The following is an 18,743-nucleotide window of genomic DNA, read 5'->3' as shown; positions in this document are numbered from 1 at the left end:
AGATTTTGAACACATTTCTATATCACAGCAGAAATAGTGGCACTGATACTGTTGGCTGAAATAATTCCATTCTAGTTAACTGCAAAGCCTCTCTGTGGATTTAATCAGATACTGTGTGTACAACATTCTCTGTCCTCTGCTGAACTGCAATATTATTGCACTTTCTGAATAAACTGCTGGGTAGTCCTTAATCACACAAGTTACCTTTTTTCTGATGTGAAAGAGATGTCATTGAATTTATATTCCTAAGCAAAGTAACTTTAACAGTGTTAAGGCTACTAGAAAAGCATTTCAGGGGCAGAGGAGTAAGGGAGCATATAGTATCACAACACAACAGATTATATAAGAGTGAGCAATCAAATATTCCATTTCTGCAGGCAGCACATTCTGTTAACAAGACTGATGTGGAAAAAACTCAGCATACACGTTCACTTACACCCACATACATATTATTGAGATACACAAATCAGAAGTTCACATGTGTTATCACATGTGTTCAGTGAGTTTTATGCACACCAATATCATTGGCTAAACGTGCAACCATTCAGAAAAATAGAATATTTACTAAAGTATCTGGCTGAGCTGTCCCCTGCCTTTTTAATGATGAAGTGCTTTATGGCCTCTGAAAGTAGAGGTGTACTTTAATTTGGGTAAGGAATTGAAGGGCAGTGAGGTCCTTTCCAATACAGACACTAAGATGTACAAAACAGGTAGACCCCCTTCAGAACAGTAGGACAGGATTTCCACTATTGTACATCTTCAAAGATATACTAGACTCAATGTCTTCAGCCCAGCTCAGCTGACCGGTGACAGCACATACTTCAATTTTGTCTGAGAGCCTGTTCTCACTCAAAGTGCAGCAGTCACAGGAAAAACCACAGCAAATGTCAAATTCTGATACTGTCATTGTACACATGCTACTGCCACCAAATGAATTAAGTCTTGGCCGATCCAGGCTGAATTTGGCACATAGTGGCTGCAAGCACAGGACCACTTTGATGTAGCTGAAACTCAGCATAACCAGAGGTTCTTCACATGGCCACCATGTGCTAAAGTGGTGCAAGAACAAGCCCCCCAAAAGGCCCATGCAAGATTCAGAGATTTTAGAACTGGCCCCATATCACACCTAATCTGAGAATCTTGGTATGAAATGTTAACAACATGATGATTGTGGGCTTGACTTTAGTCCTCCTATCCACTCAACTGCCTTCTTGCTCTGTGCTCATCAAGTTTAGATAAATAAAATTAAGATCTTCTTTGCTGAGTCTATTTATGGTTATGTTTTAAAAATGTGGGAATGCCCTAAAATTTGAGAGGTGGCCTTATGTTTGTATATGGTGACCAGAGTATCTGTCTCTGTGTTGAAAATGCAATGGTACTAGTGGAAATACTGCTCTTAATTTAACTGTACTTAATATTCCCAAGGTTTTACTTACAAGAAAGAGCTGCATTTTATAGCATCAATTTGACATTAGCTATTCAGCAACTGAATAGCTGGCAGGTCCAATTTGATAGCATATTTTACAACTGCTTTAACGAGAATCTCTTTGTTTGAAGAAAGATTTATTTATGCTGATGGAATTTTAAAAAGGTAAATCTCCCAAGTTTTCCATTTTAGAAAATGAGTTGCATCCCAGTAAGAGACAAAGACACCAGCAACACATAGGTTAAAAGAAATAAAAAGAAGCAATTAAAGAGACACCAAACATCTACATATTGCTTGCCTGAAACCAATTAAGCCAAAGCAGAGAGCACACAGAGACACAGCTATCCCCCTGGGATGCAGCAGTATCCTTTGGAATACATTAAACAAGAAAAACACACACAATGGAGCCAAACAAACCCTACAGAATTTCATACAGCAGCACCAGCAGCAGGGAGCACCTCAGAGCACCAAAAAACTGAGCCTGGGGTATCCAGATCTTTAAATTCCCCAACATATGAGTATCACTGAGCAGAGAAAATGGTTCAGGCCTTCAAAAAACCTTGTTAATCTTACTCGGGGGGGGGGGGCTGGCAACTCCTGGTCCACTAGTCAGGGGGGTCAAAGAAACAGGCTGGACTTGTATGTAGCCAGTCGCATAGTCACCTATGATGAGTAAAATCTCTTCCGGGTAACAAGGCAGTGGAGATTTTCAAAAACTGGCTCTCCCCCATCCCCTGCCAGTTAGGCCATTATCTGGAAGGCTGAAAGAGCTTGTTACAGCCTTTGCTGGACAGGCTACTTAGAAGCAGGGCAATCCTTCTGGCTGGTTAAGGGACAGACATCAGCAACACAACACAGGACATGTAGGCTATGGCTACCTCTTCTGTTCACTCAGCAGTGAGAACACTGTCTAAATAGCAGCTACAAGCATAAGCAACACCAATGGACATAAAGAAAAGTGCCAGGCTGCTGTGCACATCTTTCATGGCAATTATATCACTGGGATTCTCTCTATCTCTGCTAACAGGCTCTTTCCTTTATAGACGCCTCCAAGTTTCTGGGTCATGCCCACCGCTGGTGGACCTCTACTTATAGTGAGCAAAGTTTGAAAATAAGTAGGCCTTTGACGCTGGGAGATTTCTAAACTTTTACAGAAAAGGAAGACTTTGAAGTGCTTAGTTTTGCTGTCCACACCCACAGCTCCTACCTATTCGAGTATTGGCAAATACATCAGCTAGTGACCCACTGGTCCCTTTGCCTTCTCCATGGGATAGTGTAGAAGATGCTGATGAAGATGTGGATGACCCCTGAATAGATCGGTTGATCCATGACTCAGCATTCTGTAAGCTCTGATGCAATGCAGCAGATAGAGCAGCCTGGCGCCTGAGCGACCCTTCATCTTCGGACGCAGAAGACGTGTCTGTGTGGGATCAGAAAAGGGAAGCACACTGCACTTAGCATGCTCTCTTTGCAACCAAGGAAACACTGGCAAAGGCTCTGTATCACCCAATGCAGAGTGCATTCAAACATGGGCCAACGAGGAAGGAAAGCTGGTAGCAAGCCCTCCAACTTGGACCAAGCTTGTTCCTTCATACAAAGGACAAGCTGGTAAGAACAGACAATTGCCCACCCATCCACCCCTTGCAGGTCACAACCCTGCTCTGTGCATGCTATGGAACCTCGCTGCAGTTTTCGCCAACCACCAGCAGTTCTGAAATGGAAAACATCAGAATCAACCCGTCTCCGAAGAGAGTTTTGGGAATAGGTGTTCAATTTCTGAGAAACTGTCAGTGTTCTGCAATTAGTGATTTTCAGGAAGACACAGATGAAAGAAAGCTTATTTACAATGCCTGAGGCTGCATGTGCATAAGAATTCTTTTGTCACTGTTTTTTCCATACAGAGAAAATCAGCCATGAGTAGAACAGAATCCTGGCTATATCGGGGGACTCTAAATGTTACGAGAAAGAACACCTGTACTAGATCTTCAGCTATACATACAGTGTCACTTATGTCAAGGGATTTTCTGTTTATGAGTCTATTTGCATATGTACACTCATGCACGTGTGCATATATATGTCTGTATGTAGATGTCACACCACTTGCCTTACAATATTTCAGTGTCCTGGAAATGACAGACTGCTCTTCACTACTGTTTTGCAATGACCTCTTAACAACTGACCAGGGAATACCGATTCATCTACTTGTCAAATCTGGATAACACCAAGAGAAGAAGTACACTAAGGTACACAAATTTTAATTCAGCTAACATTTGTCTGAAGATACTGTATTGGTCTTAGCATACCATGAACTATGATGAGATCACAGAACTGAGAGCTGGGACCCATATGGACATAGGCCTGTCACTTGACTCATAGGAAGGGAAGCCAGGAAACGTTGTACAGCCCCATGTGGAGGCAAAGAGGGCTTTAAAATGGAAGGTGCGTAGCAGGCTCTTTCAATTTAATCCTGATGCCCCCCTGACACAGATGGGACACAACAGCCCAGTCAGCCTCAGTGATGCTGAAGGCAGTGTTTGAACAAGCTTTATGATCTCTGTCATCTGTAAGATCACAAATCCAACTGCACATGGTACTAAGCACAGAAGGGGCAATACTGTTTCCATGCACCTAGCCGAGGAGCAAGGGAATGTGCAATTACAGATATTTAACTATGAACTTTGCCATTCTAAAAATGTAAAAACCAGAGAAGCAGAAGCCGCATCAAGTAAGAATTGCAATGAATGAACGTATGGAGCTGCCTTATACTGAAGTCAGAATATGGATCCATCTAGCCCAGTATTGTCTGCTCTGAATGGCAGCAAGTCTCCAGTGTCTCAGACAGAGAGAAGGAGGTCTTTCCCATTACCTGCCACCTGATCCTTTGACTGGAGATGCTGCTGGAGATTGAATGTGGAACCTTCTACATGGAAAAGAATGTACTCTAACACTGAGCTACAGCCCCTGTATGGGGATGTCCAGCACTGACAGAAATCTCAACATACTCACGTGAATATTGACAGTCCCAGAGAATTTTGAACACATCTGAAAATTCAAGACACACCAGTGATTGCTCACTACCAACATGTAAATGGGATGTTAGTATTTTCATGTGAATGTCCACATTCAGCAAATGTTGAACATTCTCTATAGCATAAGCAGTTGCTTTGTCAAGATACCAAGAAAGTATCCAAGTACAGCGACAAACTGCCATCACAAGCCAAGAGCACAGCACTGATAACCTGAAATCTTATCTAGAGAGCACTAACACCTTCATACTGCTATGTGGCAGCTGCATGTTACCCTCTGCAGCAAGCACAGCCCACTTAAAGTCACCTGTCAAAGAGAACAAACCGCCTGAGTACAACTAACAAAGCAGTCCACTGAACAATACAGGATTTGCACCTGTAGAAGCAACAGATTGTGTCAAAGCAGAGTTTATGGTTACGCATTTGACATACTGCCTCCACTACAGCTTTGAAAGGATACTGGAGTGTGCTGAAATTGAATACCAATGCCGGTTTCTAAAAACTCTGAAAATATTAAGATGCAATAGAGTCAGCTTTCCTGGCTGTCACCCAGTGCCAATAGTATCAGCTTTCTTGCATACTTCAATTAAGCAAATTGTTTCCAATTATGTTAGTTTAGGTTTGCAGCATAAATGTTTTACAGTGATTTAAGACCAGGCCTTAGAAGGTTGCTTTCAAGAATGGAGTCTGCCTTTCCTGTGATGCTAACAGCCTAATTCACAGGTATTGCTGGTATGGGAAACAATGCTGTACTTGCCTTAAGTCTGCCAACCAGGGGCAGCTCTTGACATAGACCTATTCCCCTGCATGAAGATTTTTCCTATTTGCAGTTAGCCAGAGAGTGCATGGGAAGGGGGCTTGTCCTGCAGCTTTAACACTTGGAGGGGGAATGTGCCCAAATCTAGAAGTGCCTCCAACTCGTCTTTGAGAACAGTGTATGTGATACAGAGGTTTGAAGTATAATGCAACTTACACATTTTCCAAGTTATCTACTGTGAAGTGAGGGAAGTATTCCTCAAGCTCTCCAGATTAGACTGTTAGCATCATAGAGTAAGGAAGAATTCCTGATAGCAGCCCTCCTCAGACTGCATGTAAAACGCATACAGTGGGTGAGAAGGAAGGAAGTGGTAGGACAGAGAGAGGAACAAGATTTTATTTTCTCATCTGAGGAGGCAAGGACCTTGGGAAAGTGAGCACTGTGTCACAAGGGCTGTAGAAACACAGGCTTGGCCTCCTCACAGTTCCCTCATCTAGCCCCTGCAATGAGTTGGGGAGCAAGGGTAGGAATGAGCTTGTTCTCTCTCCCCTTTGTCCGTAGCACTGTTGCATGGGCTTGTGAGATGGGTACTGCAATCTGCATTCATCCCAAGCCCAGCATACTCCAAGATCCAATAAATAACAAGAAAGGAAGGCCATGATTCCCTTCAGTGACCTAAATTTTGAACTTGGCTGGCCACTTGCAGGCTGCTCTGTGTTGCCAGGGATCTTCTTGTGGTAGTTTTGGGGATCTTGTGAGGCTTGCTTCCACATATCACCACTCCCACACATCACCTTAGGTATGTGGAAGTAGATAGACCATCAGTGACACAGGGGCTCCAGTACAATAAGAAGTCACATTCTCTGGCTCAGATGCTTCCACATCTGGGACCAATTTCCCTAGTCCCACATGCAGGAAGTCTGGCTGTGGTTACTCTATACAGTCAGGGAAAAGTGCATGTGCACATGCACAGAGACAATCTTCTTTCTAAATAGCTTTAAATACAGAGAAACACAGCAGCAGAATTGTGTGTTATGTGATCTGCATTTGAGACCCTGGTTTCAATTTCAGCTAACCAGCCTGTTGACACAGATGTCTTCCTAAAATGGATTTTGCTGTCCTCCACTGTCACTACTAAGCTGGTCAGACACCCTCATTTAACAGTGAGTTCCACACAGAGGGTGCCACCATAAAGCAGGCCCAGTTCTTCTTCACCATCTATCATCTTATCTGAGATGGTAAAAGCATCAAGAAAAGAGCTGCTTCAGTTGATTTGAAGGACAGAAGTTGGGGATGTACATCATAATCAGAGTTCAACCTGGCCCTTCTTCTACAGTGGCCAGGACAGTATACATAAGGGCTAGCCCATTTTAGCCTTAGAATACTACTGTGGAGCAAGTCAGACTGAGACACAATGACTGGTCTAACATTCAGTGAGCATCATGGCTGAATCAGCATTTGAATCCAGGTCTCCAAGGTCTAAGTCACTACTTCTCACTGAGAAGACACGCTCCTTCAGGTGATAAATCAGGACATATCAAATGTCTTGGGCCTGAGTCCTGATACTAAAAACAGATGTTGAGACTCCGCCTTACTGAGCCCTACCTCAAATTAGACCCAGTCTGGCAGCAAAACTCCAAGCTGATGTGGCAGGAACAACTGGGGCAACAAGAACAGTAGCCCCCACCCTTGCTCTCTACCATATAAAAATGCATGTAGAAGATTTATTGAAATTTAACCTGATCATGGGGAATGCATTGATCTTCTAGCATGCTCAAATACAGCCTCTAAGCATGAAATCAAGCTGCTACTGGGGCACAAATAAAAATGCTTTGTGCTCTCATTTCATATCTTGACAGGCAACCAATAGATATTTTCCAGTCATGTGACTCAATGGATTTGTCCAAGCCAGCACTCACGGTAAAAAAAAAAAAAAAAGGGGGGGGGGGACTGGTGTTTAAATGGAACATCACAATTAATTCAGACATTAAAAGTAAATACTTAACATATCCACTGTGCAAAAGCAAAGTGATAGATTTTAAGCTTCAAGGCTGGCAAAAGCCTTCACAAAGTTAATTCCATATGCATCTTTTGCAGGATTATATAACCCAGCTACTAAAAAAAGAGGCCATATAAATAATTAAAACTAGAAACAGGCAGTGCTGTAGAGGGAACACAGGCTGGCAAAGTTAATGTATTGCTGGACATAAAAGTACAGCTCCCTAAAATAAAACACTGCTGTAAAGCTAGGCAAGACCAAATTGATAAACTGTTAGAAAAACACTTGACTCACTAAAAGCATCCTGTGTTAAATCTGGTTTTTAATAGGCTCCAAAGCACTCAAATTGCTGGATGGGGATCACTGCATATCTGCCCAGCAGTCCTAGTGCTGTATGGAAAATATGGAGTGAGAAGTCTACATTACTGGAGGCCTATTGCTATATGACAACTAAATAAGCAAAGTATCCACACCTACTGACTTGATCACTAAGATCATTTATAAATGTCCAAGTGCTAGACTTTCCTATAACTTGCATGGACTGTGTGATTCAGTACCAGGGTTTTAAAACTCCCTGTTATGAATATCTCTTTACAAAATCTTACAAATTGTTTTAAATAGCATACCTTGTTTAATCAGCTTGCCGATGTTTTAAAACATAGGATGAGTAGCATACAGCCCATGGCTAAACTTACCTTCGAGTGGCAGCTGCTCGTACTCCCAGATAGGCACACAAGGAACATCCCTGACAAAGGCAGATGATCTTTCTCTCCAGATACCACCACACGCTCACTCTACGCTGACTGCACCTTGCACGGCCAGCCTCCTGCTCAGAGCCTGTGCCCTATCCCACAGTCCTCTCTGTAAGCTTTAGAAATGCAGGCTAAAGCTACAGGACATTTTATGAAAGCTTCTAATCCCTCCAAAATAATCCCACAAAATTCCTTTAGACTCTTGGGAATCCCAGATTCACACTCACCTCCACAGCAACAGATCTCGGTGTTGGAGCAACAACATCAAGATACTGAAACCCCTCCCCCGCCACCCCAATGCAATTACAAAATAATAAGGAAGAATGTTGTCAGAACAGGCTCGATGGTTTCTGCCACAGAGAGGAAATCTTATTCCTAGAACATCCCAGAAGGTAGTCAGGAACCTTCAGCCACTGCTTCCTGGGATGCTTTAGGAATAAAGTTCCTGCTCTATGGCAGGAAACATTGAGCCTGTTCCTAGAGCAGTTTTTCCTACCCCCTCCCTTTTTCCATGGCAACATATGCTGGGAGTCTGGAGGCTGCCAGACTGGGCATGGGGACCTGCCCAAAGGCCGTACTTTTTGTACTCCTGGTTAAAATACCAGCTGTTAGCTCTCATAGGCCCTTTCAACATTACCTTAGCAGTATGGGAGACACTGAAGTATTCACATCCCTGTGGTGCTCTAGCAACACCCTATAGCAGCTTCCATGTTGCTAAGGCATTGTCACAAGGACTCTATAATTGAAGTAAGTGTAGGGCAAAAGTATAAAGCTTACTGTATAACATGTGGCAAGTAAAATGAAACCCAAATCTGTTTTGTGTGTGTGTTTTTAGACTCTTATTATTTTAAATATTTTCAAGGACTAATTCAAATGTTGTGAGACTGTGAAATTCGTATGTGAGTTTCTGAAAAATATTGCAAAACAGAAGGTTCACCAACTGTACATTCGCAATAAATGGATGAGTCAATTATGTGAAGGTGAAACTAAAATATGAAAATTAGGTGCAGCCCTCTGGCTCACGATATAGTTTCAGTCATGTCTGCAGTGTTGGGACACACTCCTGCTGTGCCTGTGCCCAGTTCAATCCTGCACCACTCTGGCCCACTCTAAGAGACTGGCAATGGGGGAAAGGGAGTAAAAAAAAAAATGCAACGTTTTCTATATCAGATGTCTGAAGAAAACAAACTCAATTAAAAGCAATTAGTTCTGGTAAAGAAGAGCAAAGTAATGCCTGTGAGCACCAAATTACTGGTGGAAGTACAATTTTACAGGTCAGCCGCTTCAGTCTTTTAAGATTCTCCAGAAGAGAAACCTCTACCCCTGAACTGCCATATGAACATTCATGTGTTTAGCCTTGGCCTACAGGAATCATCCACCCAGTTAGGGCTACAAGAAAAATTTTTCTCAGTGACTTGGATCTGACATTTGGAAAACCATGATTTCCTCCAAAGGGAACAAGCTGTAGCAAGTCTCAAGGTTGTATGCTCCCTGCTCCTCTTTCTTCTTTTTTCACACCCACGTAGAAGTGGAGCTTTTATTTTAAACCAACCACAGTTCACAGTAACATATGAACAGCAAGAACGGTGGTTTGTTTGAATAATGGCTAGTGAAAATCTGAAGCCATGTTTCGATCCTGGCTTGTTCTTACTAACCACAGTATAAATAAACCTGAGTTCTGCAAGTTCAGACATCATAGGCAACAGTGGTTAGTTAAATATCAAAAGGTTCTCCTCTTCCCCATGGGTGGGAAAGAAGAAAGCACGCACAAGCTTGAGGCCTCCTGCAGCCCATTTTCACAGTGGAACAAACGAGAAGCCATGGTTTTACGTTTACATCTGAACCGAGAGAATGTCTAAAATCCATAGCTATGGGCATTCTATGGTAATAATTTTAACCTACTTGGACAAGACATGAACTTAACTATCTTTGGTGCCAAAGTTACTTATGTCAAGTTGGACTAAGAGTTACCACTGTCCTCACTTTCTAATGCATGTACAGCAGCCTACTTTATTCTAAAGCACAATGAAGTCTTCGCTAACATATACATATTTTGGGGGTGGAGTTGGGAAGAGATAAAGAAAGGGAAATAGCCTCTGGATTTGAATCCTTGTTGTGCATGTGGCTGTTCACTGATATGCTAGTCCATATGACTGAGTAATCTCGAAGCACACAAAGGTCCCCTACAAATAGAGACGCTGAAGTAATATAACCTCTTGACATTAGGGAATGAATTCAGGCTCACACAGAGAAATGAGATGGCAGTAATTCAAGCCCTCTGAAAGAATCTGAATGTCTACACAATTAGGTCACACACGAGAAACTGGGGAGCCCTCAAACCGTGCTAAATGCTGTAAGCATCCCCCCATGTGCATAGTCTTCTGCGTTTGAGCCAAAGAAAGAGACAGCATTAAGGTTAATTAACCACTCCCAGTAGGGCTTACAGTGGTTTTTAAAGACACTGAATGTGTACAGGCATACTAACCATAACCCAGAGTACATGATAGGTTTAATGGAAGATACTACTTCCTCAGGACTAAAATAGGAGACTTGCTCAATCTGAATTTACAGGGAAGAGGAACATATAACATTATAAGCAAGAGTCCAGACCACTAAGTAGCACAAAGAGACCAACTGTTCTGTGACCTTATGGCAGTTCCATACTTTATGCACATGTATCTGCCTGGGTGTACCATAAAGTACCCTGCAGCATGGGGTCACGAAGAGTCGGACATGACTTAACAACTGAACAACAACAACAACAATTTAAATGTGTTTGCCCAAATGTGGGCAGGGTAGAAATAGACCATGAGCATAAAGTAAGACATAACAGTGAGTCACAGAAGCACAAGGGCCACAGTGGAAAATGCTGATTTCAGAAACGTTTAGAGGGACACTGTATACAGATATTTCTATGCTAACGCTAGAAACTTCCAAGTGAAGATGAGGAATTGGACTGCTTTGTTTTAAAGAAGAATATAGGTAGATTGGGAAAAAGTATAACCTGGTAGAATGAAGAGAACCAGTGGGATATGGTTATATCTGGCCACAAACTCTGTAGGAAGGACAGGGAAGGGCGTTGTTGTTCTGTACGTCAAAGCGGGCATGGTGTCTGTGAAGTCTGCCCCTTTTGAGTGTTCTAGTTTGTTTGACACCAAACAAACTAGAACACTCAAAAGGGGCAGACTTCACAGAATCACTGTGGGTGTCAAAACCAAGCCCCCAAAATAATTTAGTCCTGGGGACTTGCTATCATTCCCCTGACCAAAATGCTCAAGGTGATCTTGAGACTGAATATGGAATCAGGGAGGCATCCAAAAGAGAAAGGGTTGCGGTAACGGGTGTTTTTAATTACCCTCACACAGCCTGGATAAATAAATGTTTCAATCACTACAGAGATAATATTTCTAGTTATCCTTAATGACTGTGCCCTAGAACAGTTGGTCATGGAATCGTTCAGAAAGGAGGCAGCTCTGGACTTAATCTTAAATAGCGCCTAGGACCAAGTGCAGCATGTAAGTGTTGTTGAACCAACTGGAAACAGTAACAGTAATGCTATAAAATTTAATTTACATTTAACTGGAAAATTGCCAAGGAAGTCCAACACAGTCACATTTGACTTCGAAGAGTCAACTTCTCAAAAATGAAGACATTCGTAAAAAGGAAGTTGAAAGGAAAAGTCAATAGGGTCAAAACTGTCCAGAATACTTGGGGGTTACTCAAACCACAATAACAGAAGCTCAGCTAGAATGTATATCACAAGACAGGAAAGGTAGCACCAAGTCTAAGAGGTCACCAGCATAGTTAACGAGATGTGTCAAGGAAGCTATCCTAAATAGTGCTCAGGACCAAGTGCAGCATGTAAGTGTTGTTGAACTGACTGGAAACAGTAACAGGAATGCTATAAAACTTAATTTACATTTAACTGGAAAATTGCCAAGGAAGTTCAACACAGTCACATCTGACTTCGAAGAGTCACCTTCTCAAAAATGAGGACATTCGTAAAAAGGAAGTTGAAAGGGAAAGTCAATAGGGTCAAAACTCTCCAGAATACTTGGGGGTTACTCAAACCACAATAACAGAAGCTCAGCTAGAATGTATATCACAAGACAGGAAAGGTCGCACCAAGTCTAAGAGGTCACCAGCATAGTTAACGAGCAGTGTCAAGGAAATTAAACATCAGAAACAAAAAACTGGCATGAGAGGCAGAATGGATCGTTGGATGACAAGGGAGTTAAAGGAGGATAAAGAGATTTCCGAGAAGTGAATTATTTGCATATGTCTTCACTACAGAAGATGTAGGGCGGATACCCATGTCTGAGCTGATATTTTCAGGATGGGAGTTGATGAACTGAGGCAAATAGTGATGACAAGTGATTAATTTCTAGATCTAGACTTTACTGACAAACTGTGAAGAAGCAAATCATTGAATCAAGATTCCATCCAAAACTGTAGCCATTCAAGGGTTCTTAAATAACTCAAAAGTGAAACTGCAGATGTTCTAAGAAAATATGTAACAGGTCCCTAATTGGCCTCTGTAAAATTGGCCTCTGTACCAGAGGATTGGAAAGTGGCTAATGTTACACCAATTTTTAAGAAGGGATCTAGAGAGGAACCAGAAAATTACAGGACAGTTAGCTTAATGTCTGTTCCAGGTAAATTGGTGGAAAGGATTATTAAAGATAAAACTATCAAGCATATAGGGGAGGTTTTGCTGAAGAAGAATCAACAGGGCTTTTGCAAAGGTAAGCCCTGTCTACCTAACCTTTTAGAATTATTTGAGAGTGTTGACAAGCATATATATAGGGGTGATCCAAAAGACATTTTTACTTGGACGTTCAAAAGACTTTTGACAAAGCTCCAAAGACTCCTGAGCAAACTTAGCACACCTAAGTCGAAAGGTCCTCTTATGAACTGGCAACTGATTAAAGGCCAGAAAGTAGGAGCTAATGGTCAGTTCTCACAAGGGGGGGAAGCAAACAGTGGGTTCCCTCAAAGACTACCAACAATCAAAATCTACCCAAAATAATGATACTAAGAGAAAAATTAAAAGTACAAGTAACTTGTACATGAATTCTTTTTTATGCAGCAGAAGCTCCATTGCCCAAATGATTCTTTACTTACAAAAAATTAGTTCATGCGATAAGCAATTTTGATCACCATTATTCAGCTATTCTGCTCTGGCTAGCTGACTAGCACTGTCAAGATGATCAAAGCCTCTTCTCTCACGGGGCTGCTGGCTGTCACCACTTACACAGTTAACGGCTGATCAGCACCATGAACCCTGAATTCCTGCTAACCAAATGCCCAGAAGACTGACAGAAATGTGGGCCCCCAAATCCCTGCACTTTAATGAGGATTATTATGCTGAATACACTACGTATTCCTATGTAAGCCTGAAAGAAGATGAGCACTGACCACTAGAGGGCCATAGTTCAGTGTGATAGAGCACACGCTTGGGACACAGAGGTTTGATCCCCAGCTTCTCCAGGTAGGGCAAGGAAAGAATCCTGCCTGAAACCCTGGAGAGCTGCTGCCAGTCAGTGTCGACAGTACTGGGCTAGGTGGGCCAGTGGTCTGACTCAGTATAAGGCAGCTTCCGGTGTTCCCATGCTACTGTGAAGAGCCTCCGTTGACTATACAGTATATGGTGTGTTTTCAAATATATTATGGGGGCCCATGGAAGTGTGCAGCTTTCTCTGATTTCCACTGGAAAAGGGGCAACTGAATGCCATCTTTGCCTTTGCAAATCTGCCAGCTCATTGGTCACAACAGTGTGTTCAAAAACAACTGACAAGCCCACAGTGGCTCTAGAACTGATGCCTGAGAAGTATCAGGCAGTGAAGGTTTCAGCCTGCGTGCCACCACCCAGCTTGGCCAAAAGAAGGAACTGCACACAAACCCAACACATCAGCCAAGGAAGCCACCTTGCACCAACAGATCAGAAGGGATCAAGCAATACTCCTCGACCACTATAATGGTTGTCACATCAAATTTGCTTGCTGGTCTGCACAACTAGGAAAGACAAGTACTTTCTTCAGCTACAGACTGCCTTCACACTGTTCCCCCTCTGCCTTTGCCTCATTCGACCCTCAGCTGCACAGGAGCCAGGTCTGACATGTCTTTGTCATTTTATTACTTCACTTAGTGGTGGTTTTCACATTCGGTAATCTAGTTTTCTATAAAGCGATAGGCATGCTAAAGAAGCAGGACAGCTTCTTCCTGATGTCAATCCAAGCTCGTCATTACACTGGTAGGAAATGAAACAGAGTTGTTTTTTCTTTACTTGAATGGGAAGAGCCTAATTACCCACAAGTTATAGTACAGTAAGCATGAGCACAAGCACACCAGGTCTGTTGAGCTGTTTTTACACAGTCCTTCACTTCACCCATGCTGCAGCCTGAGAAAGAGAAGCATGTGCGCATTAATATTTGATAGCAAAACCACCAGGATCTGCAGCAGAGCTGTCCGACTGGCTTTGTTTGCTAGAGATCTCGGCATATTGGGAACACCACAGGCCACCCTCTCTATGAATGGAAATCTCCATATAATCATGTCATGCCAACCACTGTAGCTATGGTTAAGTTTCTAAAAGATGGATGTCCACGTATAAGCGTGCCTGGAATCCCAGTTCTGCAACATGAAAGCCCTGCAAATGAATCCAATATATACGGATGAGGACAGCAATGGGAAAAATCAACTCTGCACACACTCAAGGGGACTCCCTTCTTTACTATTCCTTCAGAAGTAGTAGGGCTCAGCCCCAACATTCAAAATAAGCCCAGCCCTTGAATTGATAACTGTAAGTCACAAATGTTTGAATTCTCAGCACCAGTGTGCAAATTTCAACTCCTCTGGAGGAAAATTATGGATCAAGATGAATAGCAAAGCATACACAAAGCATGTTTCATTTCAGAGATTCATGAAAAGTAAACAGCTTTCACCTCTTTCTAAAGCAAAGGCTAGCAATAAGTCTGGGAAAATACAATTTTCAGTAGAGTTGGAATTCCCTAACTGTGGAGCAAGTGTGATAAAGCAGCCAGTTAAAATGTTGCACATTCATGTTCTCAGTAAGAAAGTCAAGCAGATGCTGATTGAGCTCTAACCTGGAGGTGTGCAGGCATCAGCTGGAGACTGTACAAATGTGGACCGTCTTTTTGTTGGCATGGGAAGGGCCATCTTCTGTTCCTTGTGTTTTGCCAGTGCTGCTTGCACCGCCTCCGTGTGGATATCTGGCAAAAGGGAGGGGAAATCAGTAAGTACATCAGGTAGGAGATGAGGCCCTAACTACATGTCCTGAACCGAGTTATCCTTCTGTAGCTGTGTAACAAATGCTGCCATGGAGCCACTTAGCAAAGCTGGTCATACTTGCAAATGTCACAAAACTAATGAAAACGGTACCACCCACACACCTCAGCTTGCTCTGATCTGCTTTTTTCAAACACGTCCTTCATAAGTGTGGAGCATCAGCCTTATTAGCCTTTAGGCTGCGGCTCTGAAAGCAAGGCTGTTTTCATGTAAAATGGGAGGATCCTCAACCAATGCAGTGGGGTGAAACTTTTTCTAGAACAGAGTTTTTTCCCCTGCTACTACTTTTCTCACAGAAGCTTTCTAAAATGCATTGTTCCATAAATTTATTGGGTTGAATCCAGAGTTCCTCGGGGGGGGGGGGATTTTTGCTGATTCCTCCTTCAGCCCCCGCACCCCCAGAAGAGCTGCTCCAGAGAGTTAGGTGAGCCTCTGGAACAAGATAGGGGTGGCACTAGGGGCTGCAGGGGGTATTGGCAAAAATCACCTCTACCCTATCCCTCCAGTGAAAGCCTCTGTTGGATCTCAGTCTCTTCAACGAATGGAAGGAACTCTTCTGTTCACAGAGGGAGCACTCTGGATACAACCCTTTAATAATTTAATGAATAGAAAAATACCAATCAAATACAGCATTTTCAAAGCTGGAATTAACTTTTTTCAGGTGAATATCCTGAGGACATCTGTCCGTCTCTCTCTCTCTCTCTCTCTCACACACACACACACACACACACACTATCACAGAGAAGCTATTAAATTTAAAATTACAGTTTATTCAGATAAGAAATTTGCTGTTTTCTTTCAAATGTTTTAAATTTTAATGATGATTTTATGAGCAAACAAAGTTATGCATAATACATTTTATGTTCCGAACATAACAAAGTTACTTTAGATCTGTAAATAGCACTAAAGGGGTGGATGGGGGGTGTTGTATCCAATGTTAGTCTAATCTAAGTCCCATTAATTTCTGTCTAAGTAGGACTCGCACTGGCTACCATCTAAAGTATTGCAATGGTCAGGAATGCTAGGAGTCGAAGTCCGAAACATCTGGAGATCTACTTCCTGCTCACCCCTGGTCTACACATCCTACTATATCAGCATTCAGAGATGTAAGAGGCTCCAGAGTATGGTTCAACAACTGGTCTGTGCCCTTTTATCCAGTCGCTATCCCAAACTTAAATCCCACACCCAAACAGGAGATATGCCAGTACAGATGTGAAGTCCCTTTTTGTTACCTGTCTCAAAATATCAAATAAACAGTTTAGAGCCTTAGAACCCCACCCAAAGACATGGCAATTTTGCTGCTCAAAGAGCAGGAGAAAAAAGTTCAGTCATTTGCACAAAGCTAAAATAACAGTCATAGCTGATGAGTCATATAACCCATAGACCTCAAGTCATCTCCTGTACTGATCACCACCCTGCATCCATCTCTTTAAAAAACAAAAATCTGTATCGATGTCTGGCAGATATCCTCCCCAGGATCTGTTAGAAAAATTCTACTGAGGGAAGATTTGACTGACTTGAACATAGCATATCCTTTGGGTATCAAAGGCCTAGAACAGCTTTGTGAGTTCAGCAGCAGCCTGCACACATTTGAACACTGTGCTCTGGAAGGCACATTTCAGCAAGGTGACAGGGACCGGGGAATTAGCCTGCAGGAGGTCAGGCAAAAATAACATAGTTCATGCTGCAAGTGCCACCTACTGAACATGGCTCATCTGGAGAAGGACAATAGTTCAGTGCTACAAATGAAACAGTCGACATGATTCATACATTTCAAGATTTTTTTTTCTAAAGCACAATAAGAGGGAAATACAGAGGCAAAAGACCATCTTACTGAGAAAAATGGAAAAACACTTATATGCTGAGGGCCTGAGTACACCCGAGTTTGAAAATGAATTTTCCTGTGGTTCAGACTGGCTGGTGATTTGACATCTCCCACTTCAAACTGAACAAAGTTTTAAAAAATGAGAGTTACAAGTTCATATAACAGTGACCAATGTTGACTATGTGCCAGTGGGAGGGAGCAAGTACATCAGTGAAAGCTGCCTGCGAGCACAGAACACAGTCACACAATAGTAAAGCTAAGAACCTTTTCCCCCCAGCTTCAAATATGTTCACCAGTCAGATCCTGAACATGAACAGAACCTACCCAAGTCTTCCCAAGCAAATTCTGGGTACTTCTTAGATCAGCCAACATCTTGTTCCTTGTAGCAGTCCCAGGACTGAGAGAGGCCAGAGGTGCCTAGCACATGGTTGTTACTAAAAAAAAAACTTTAAACACTAGAAGTGCTGTGGTAAAGCATGCATACAGCACTCTGCTATACTGTACTGAAAATGCTTTCAAAATATGCCAGAGGATGCAATGAGAGCCATGAGGCAATAACCGCAGAGGAGAACTAGTAGCAACAGGCATCTCCTCACCATGACATACTGGATTCAAGAAGAAACAACAATGGACTTTGGATCAGGATATTGTTGGCTCTGTTTTAATCTCTACTACAGGCATACATGGTTAACCTGGCCAATTCTGAACTTTATTACATATCTTCAAACAAAGGAAATCCCCTAGCATTAGTCCTGCAGCACATGTAGGACCACGGAGGTAAGGTGTATTTAGCACAAACCCTTTTAGAGTATGTCTGTCCTAGATACCTGTAATAAACTATGAAGGAGGATGTAGACCACAGCCTTTTCCAAATCAGGGGGGGGAATTAATTTTATTTCTCAGATGAATTTGTAGCATCCTTACCAGACCGATAGCGTTCATCTCTGGCTCCCCCAGAGCGAGCCCGGTGATACTTAGATGAAGATGGTGCTGGAGCTGCAGATGGAGCAGGTGTCTGGTTTCGAGGTTCCTTTTGCACGCCTAGATCAACCCCTGTAGGAATAACGTTAAAAGACAAAAGTCAAGGAAAATGGCCAGTGTTAACAATCTCTATTGGCATTAACGATCATCTAATTGCACAGTAACAAGTTGAGGCCTTTGCATGAAAATTAGAAACTGATGGCCAGTTAAATTCTTCAAGCAAAATCTTGCACAAGTGCATCATGTTGTGGGATTTCCTGTACTGAGGTTTTTAAGAACAGACTGCATGAATGTCCACAAAAGATGCTTTGAAAATTAGGGGGAGGGAGAGAGAGAAAAACCCCTGGAGCCTGGATGCCTGCATCCCTATATAAGTTATATAGTGCTGCCTAATAATATAAAATATTTATTCAACCCAGCATCAGTCTGGGCAACTAAAAATTAGTTGCCAGTACCAAGAAATGTGCAATAGTTTTCAGCCATGGTCTAGAACAGGGATAGCCAACTGGCAGGCAATGAGGAGAATCCAGCCCAGAACATGATTTTAGCTGGACTATGTATCAACAATACCTGTGGAGCACATGTCTCTTGACCACATGTAGGAGCCATAAGACTCTTGAGTTAGAAGCGGGATGAACCAAAGGCAAAAAAGGAAGCCGAAGGCAGCTC

At 42.5% G+C, this 18,743-nt stretch overlaps 1 protein-coding gene across 3 annotated transcripts in view; it reads right to left on the bottom strand.

Moving 5' to 3' along the window:
* Positions 1–18,743, bottom strand: part of DIP2B (DIP2 acetate--CoA ligase B (putative)) — a 221,284-nt gene that overhangs the window by 56,658 nt on the left and 145,883 nt on the right. For 2 of the 3 annotated variants that reach the window (XM_084837177.1, XM_084837178.1), the window contains exons 3-5: positions 18,018–18,146; positions 15,067–15,192; positions 2,634–2,846 (exon numbers count right to left, since the gene is read on the bottom strand). In XM_084837177.1, the coding sequence (XP_084693303.1) occupies positions 2,634–2,846; positions 15,067–15,192; positions 18,018–18,146 (468 nt within the window). The remainder of the gene's footprint in view (positions 1–2,633; positions 2,847–15,066; positions 15,193–18,017; positions 18,147–18,743) is intronic. The other variant, XM_084837179.1, reaches the window with a different exon arrangement.

Source organism: Heloderma suspectum, chromosome 2 (genome assembly GCF_057233095.1).
Source record: "Heloderma suspectum isolate Gila_16-S chromosome 2, 16-S_ref, whole genome shotgun sequence".
Lineage (NCBI taxonomy): Eukaryota > Metazoa > Chordata > Lepidosauria > Squamata > Helodermatidae > Heloderma > Heloderma suspectum.
This window is presented reverse-complemented; position numbering and strand designations above follow the sequence as displayed.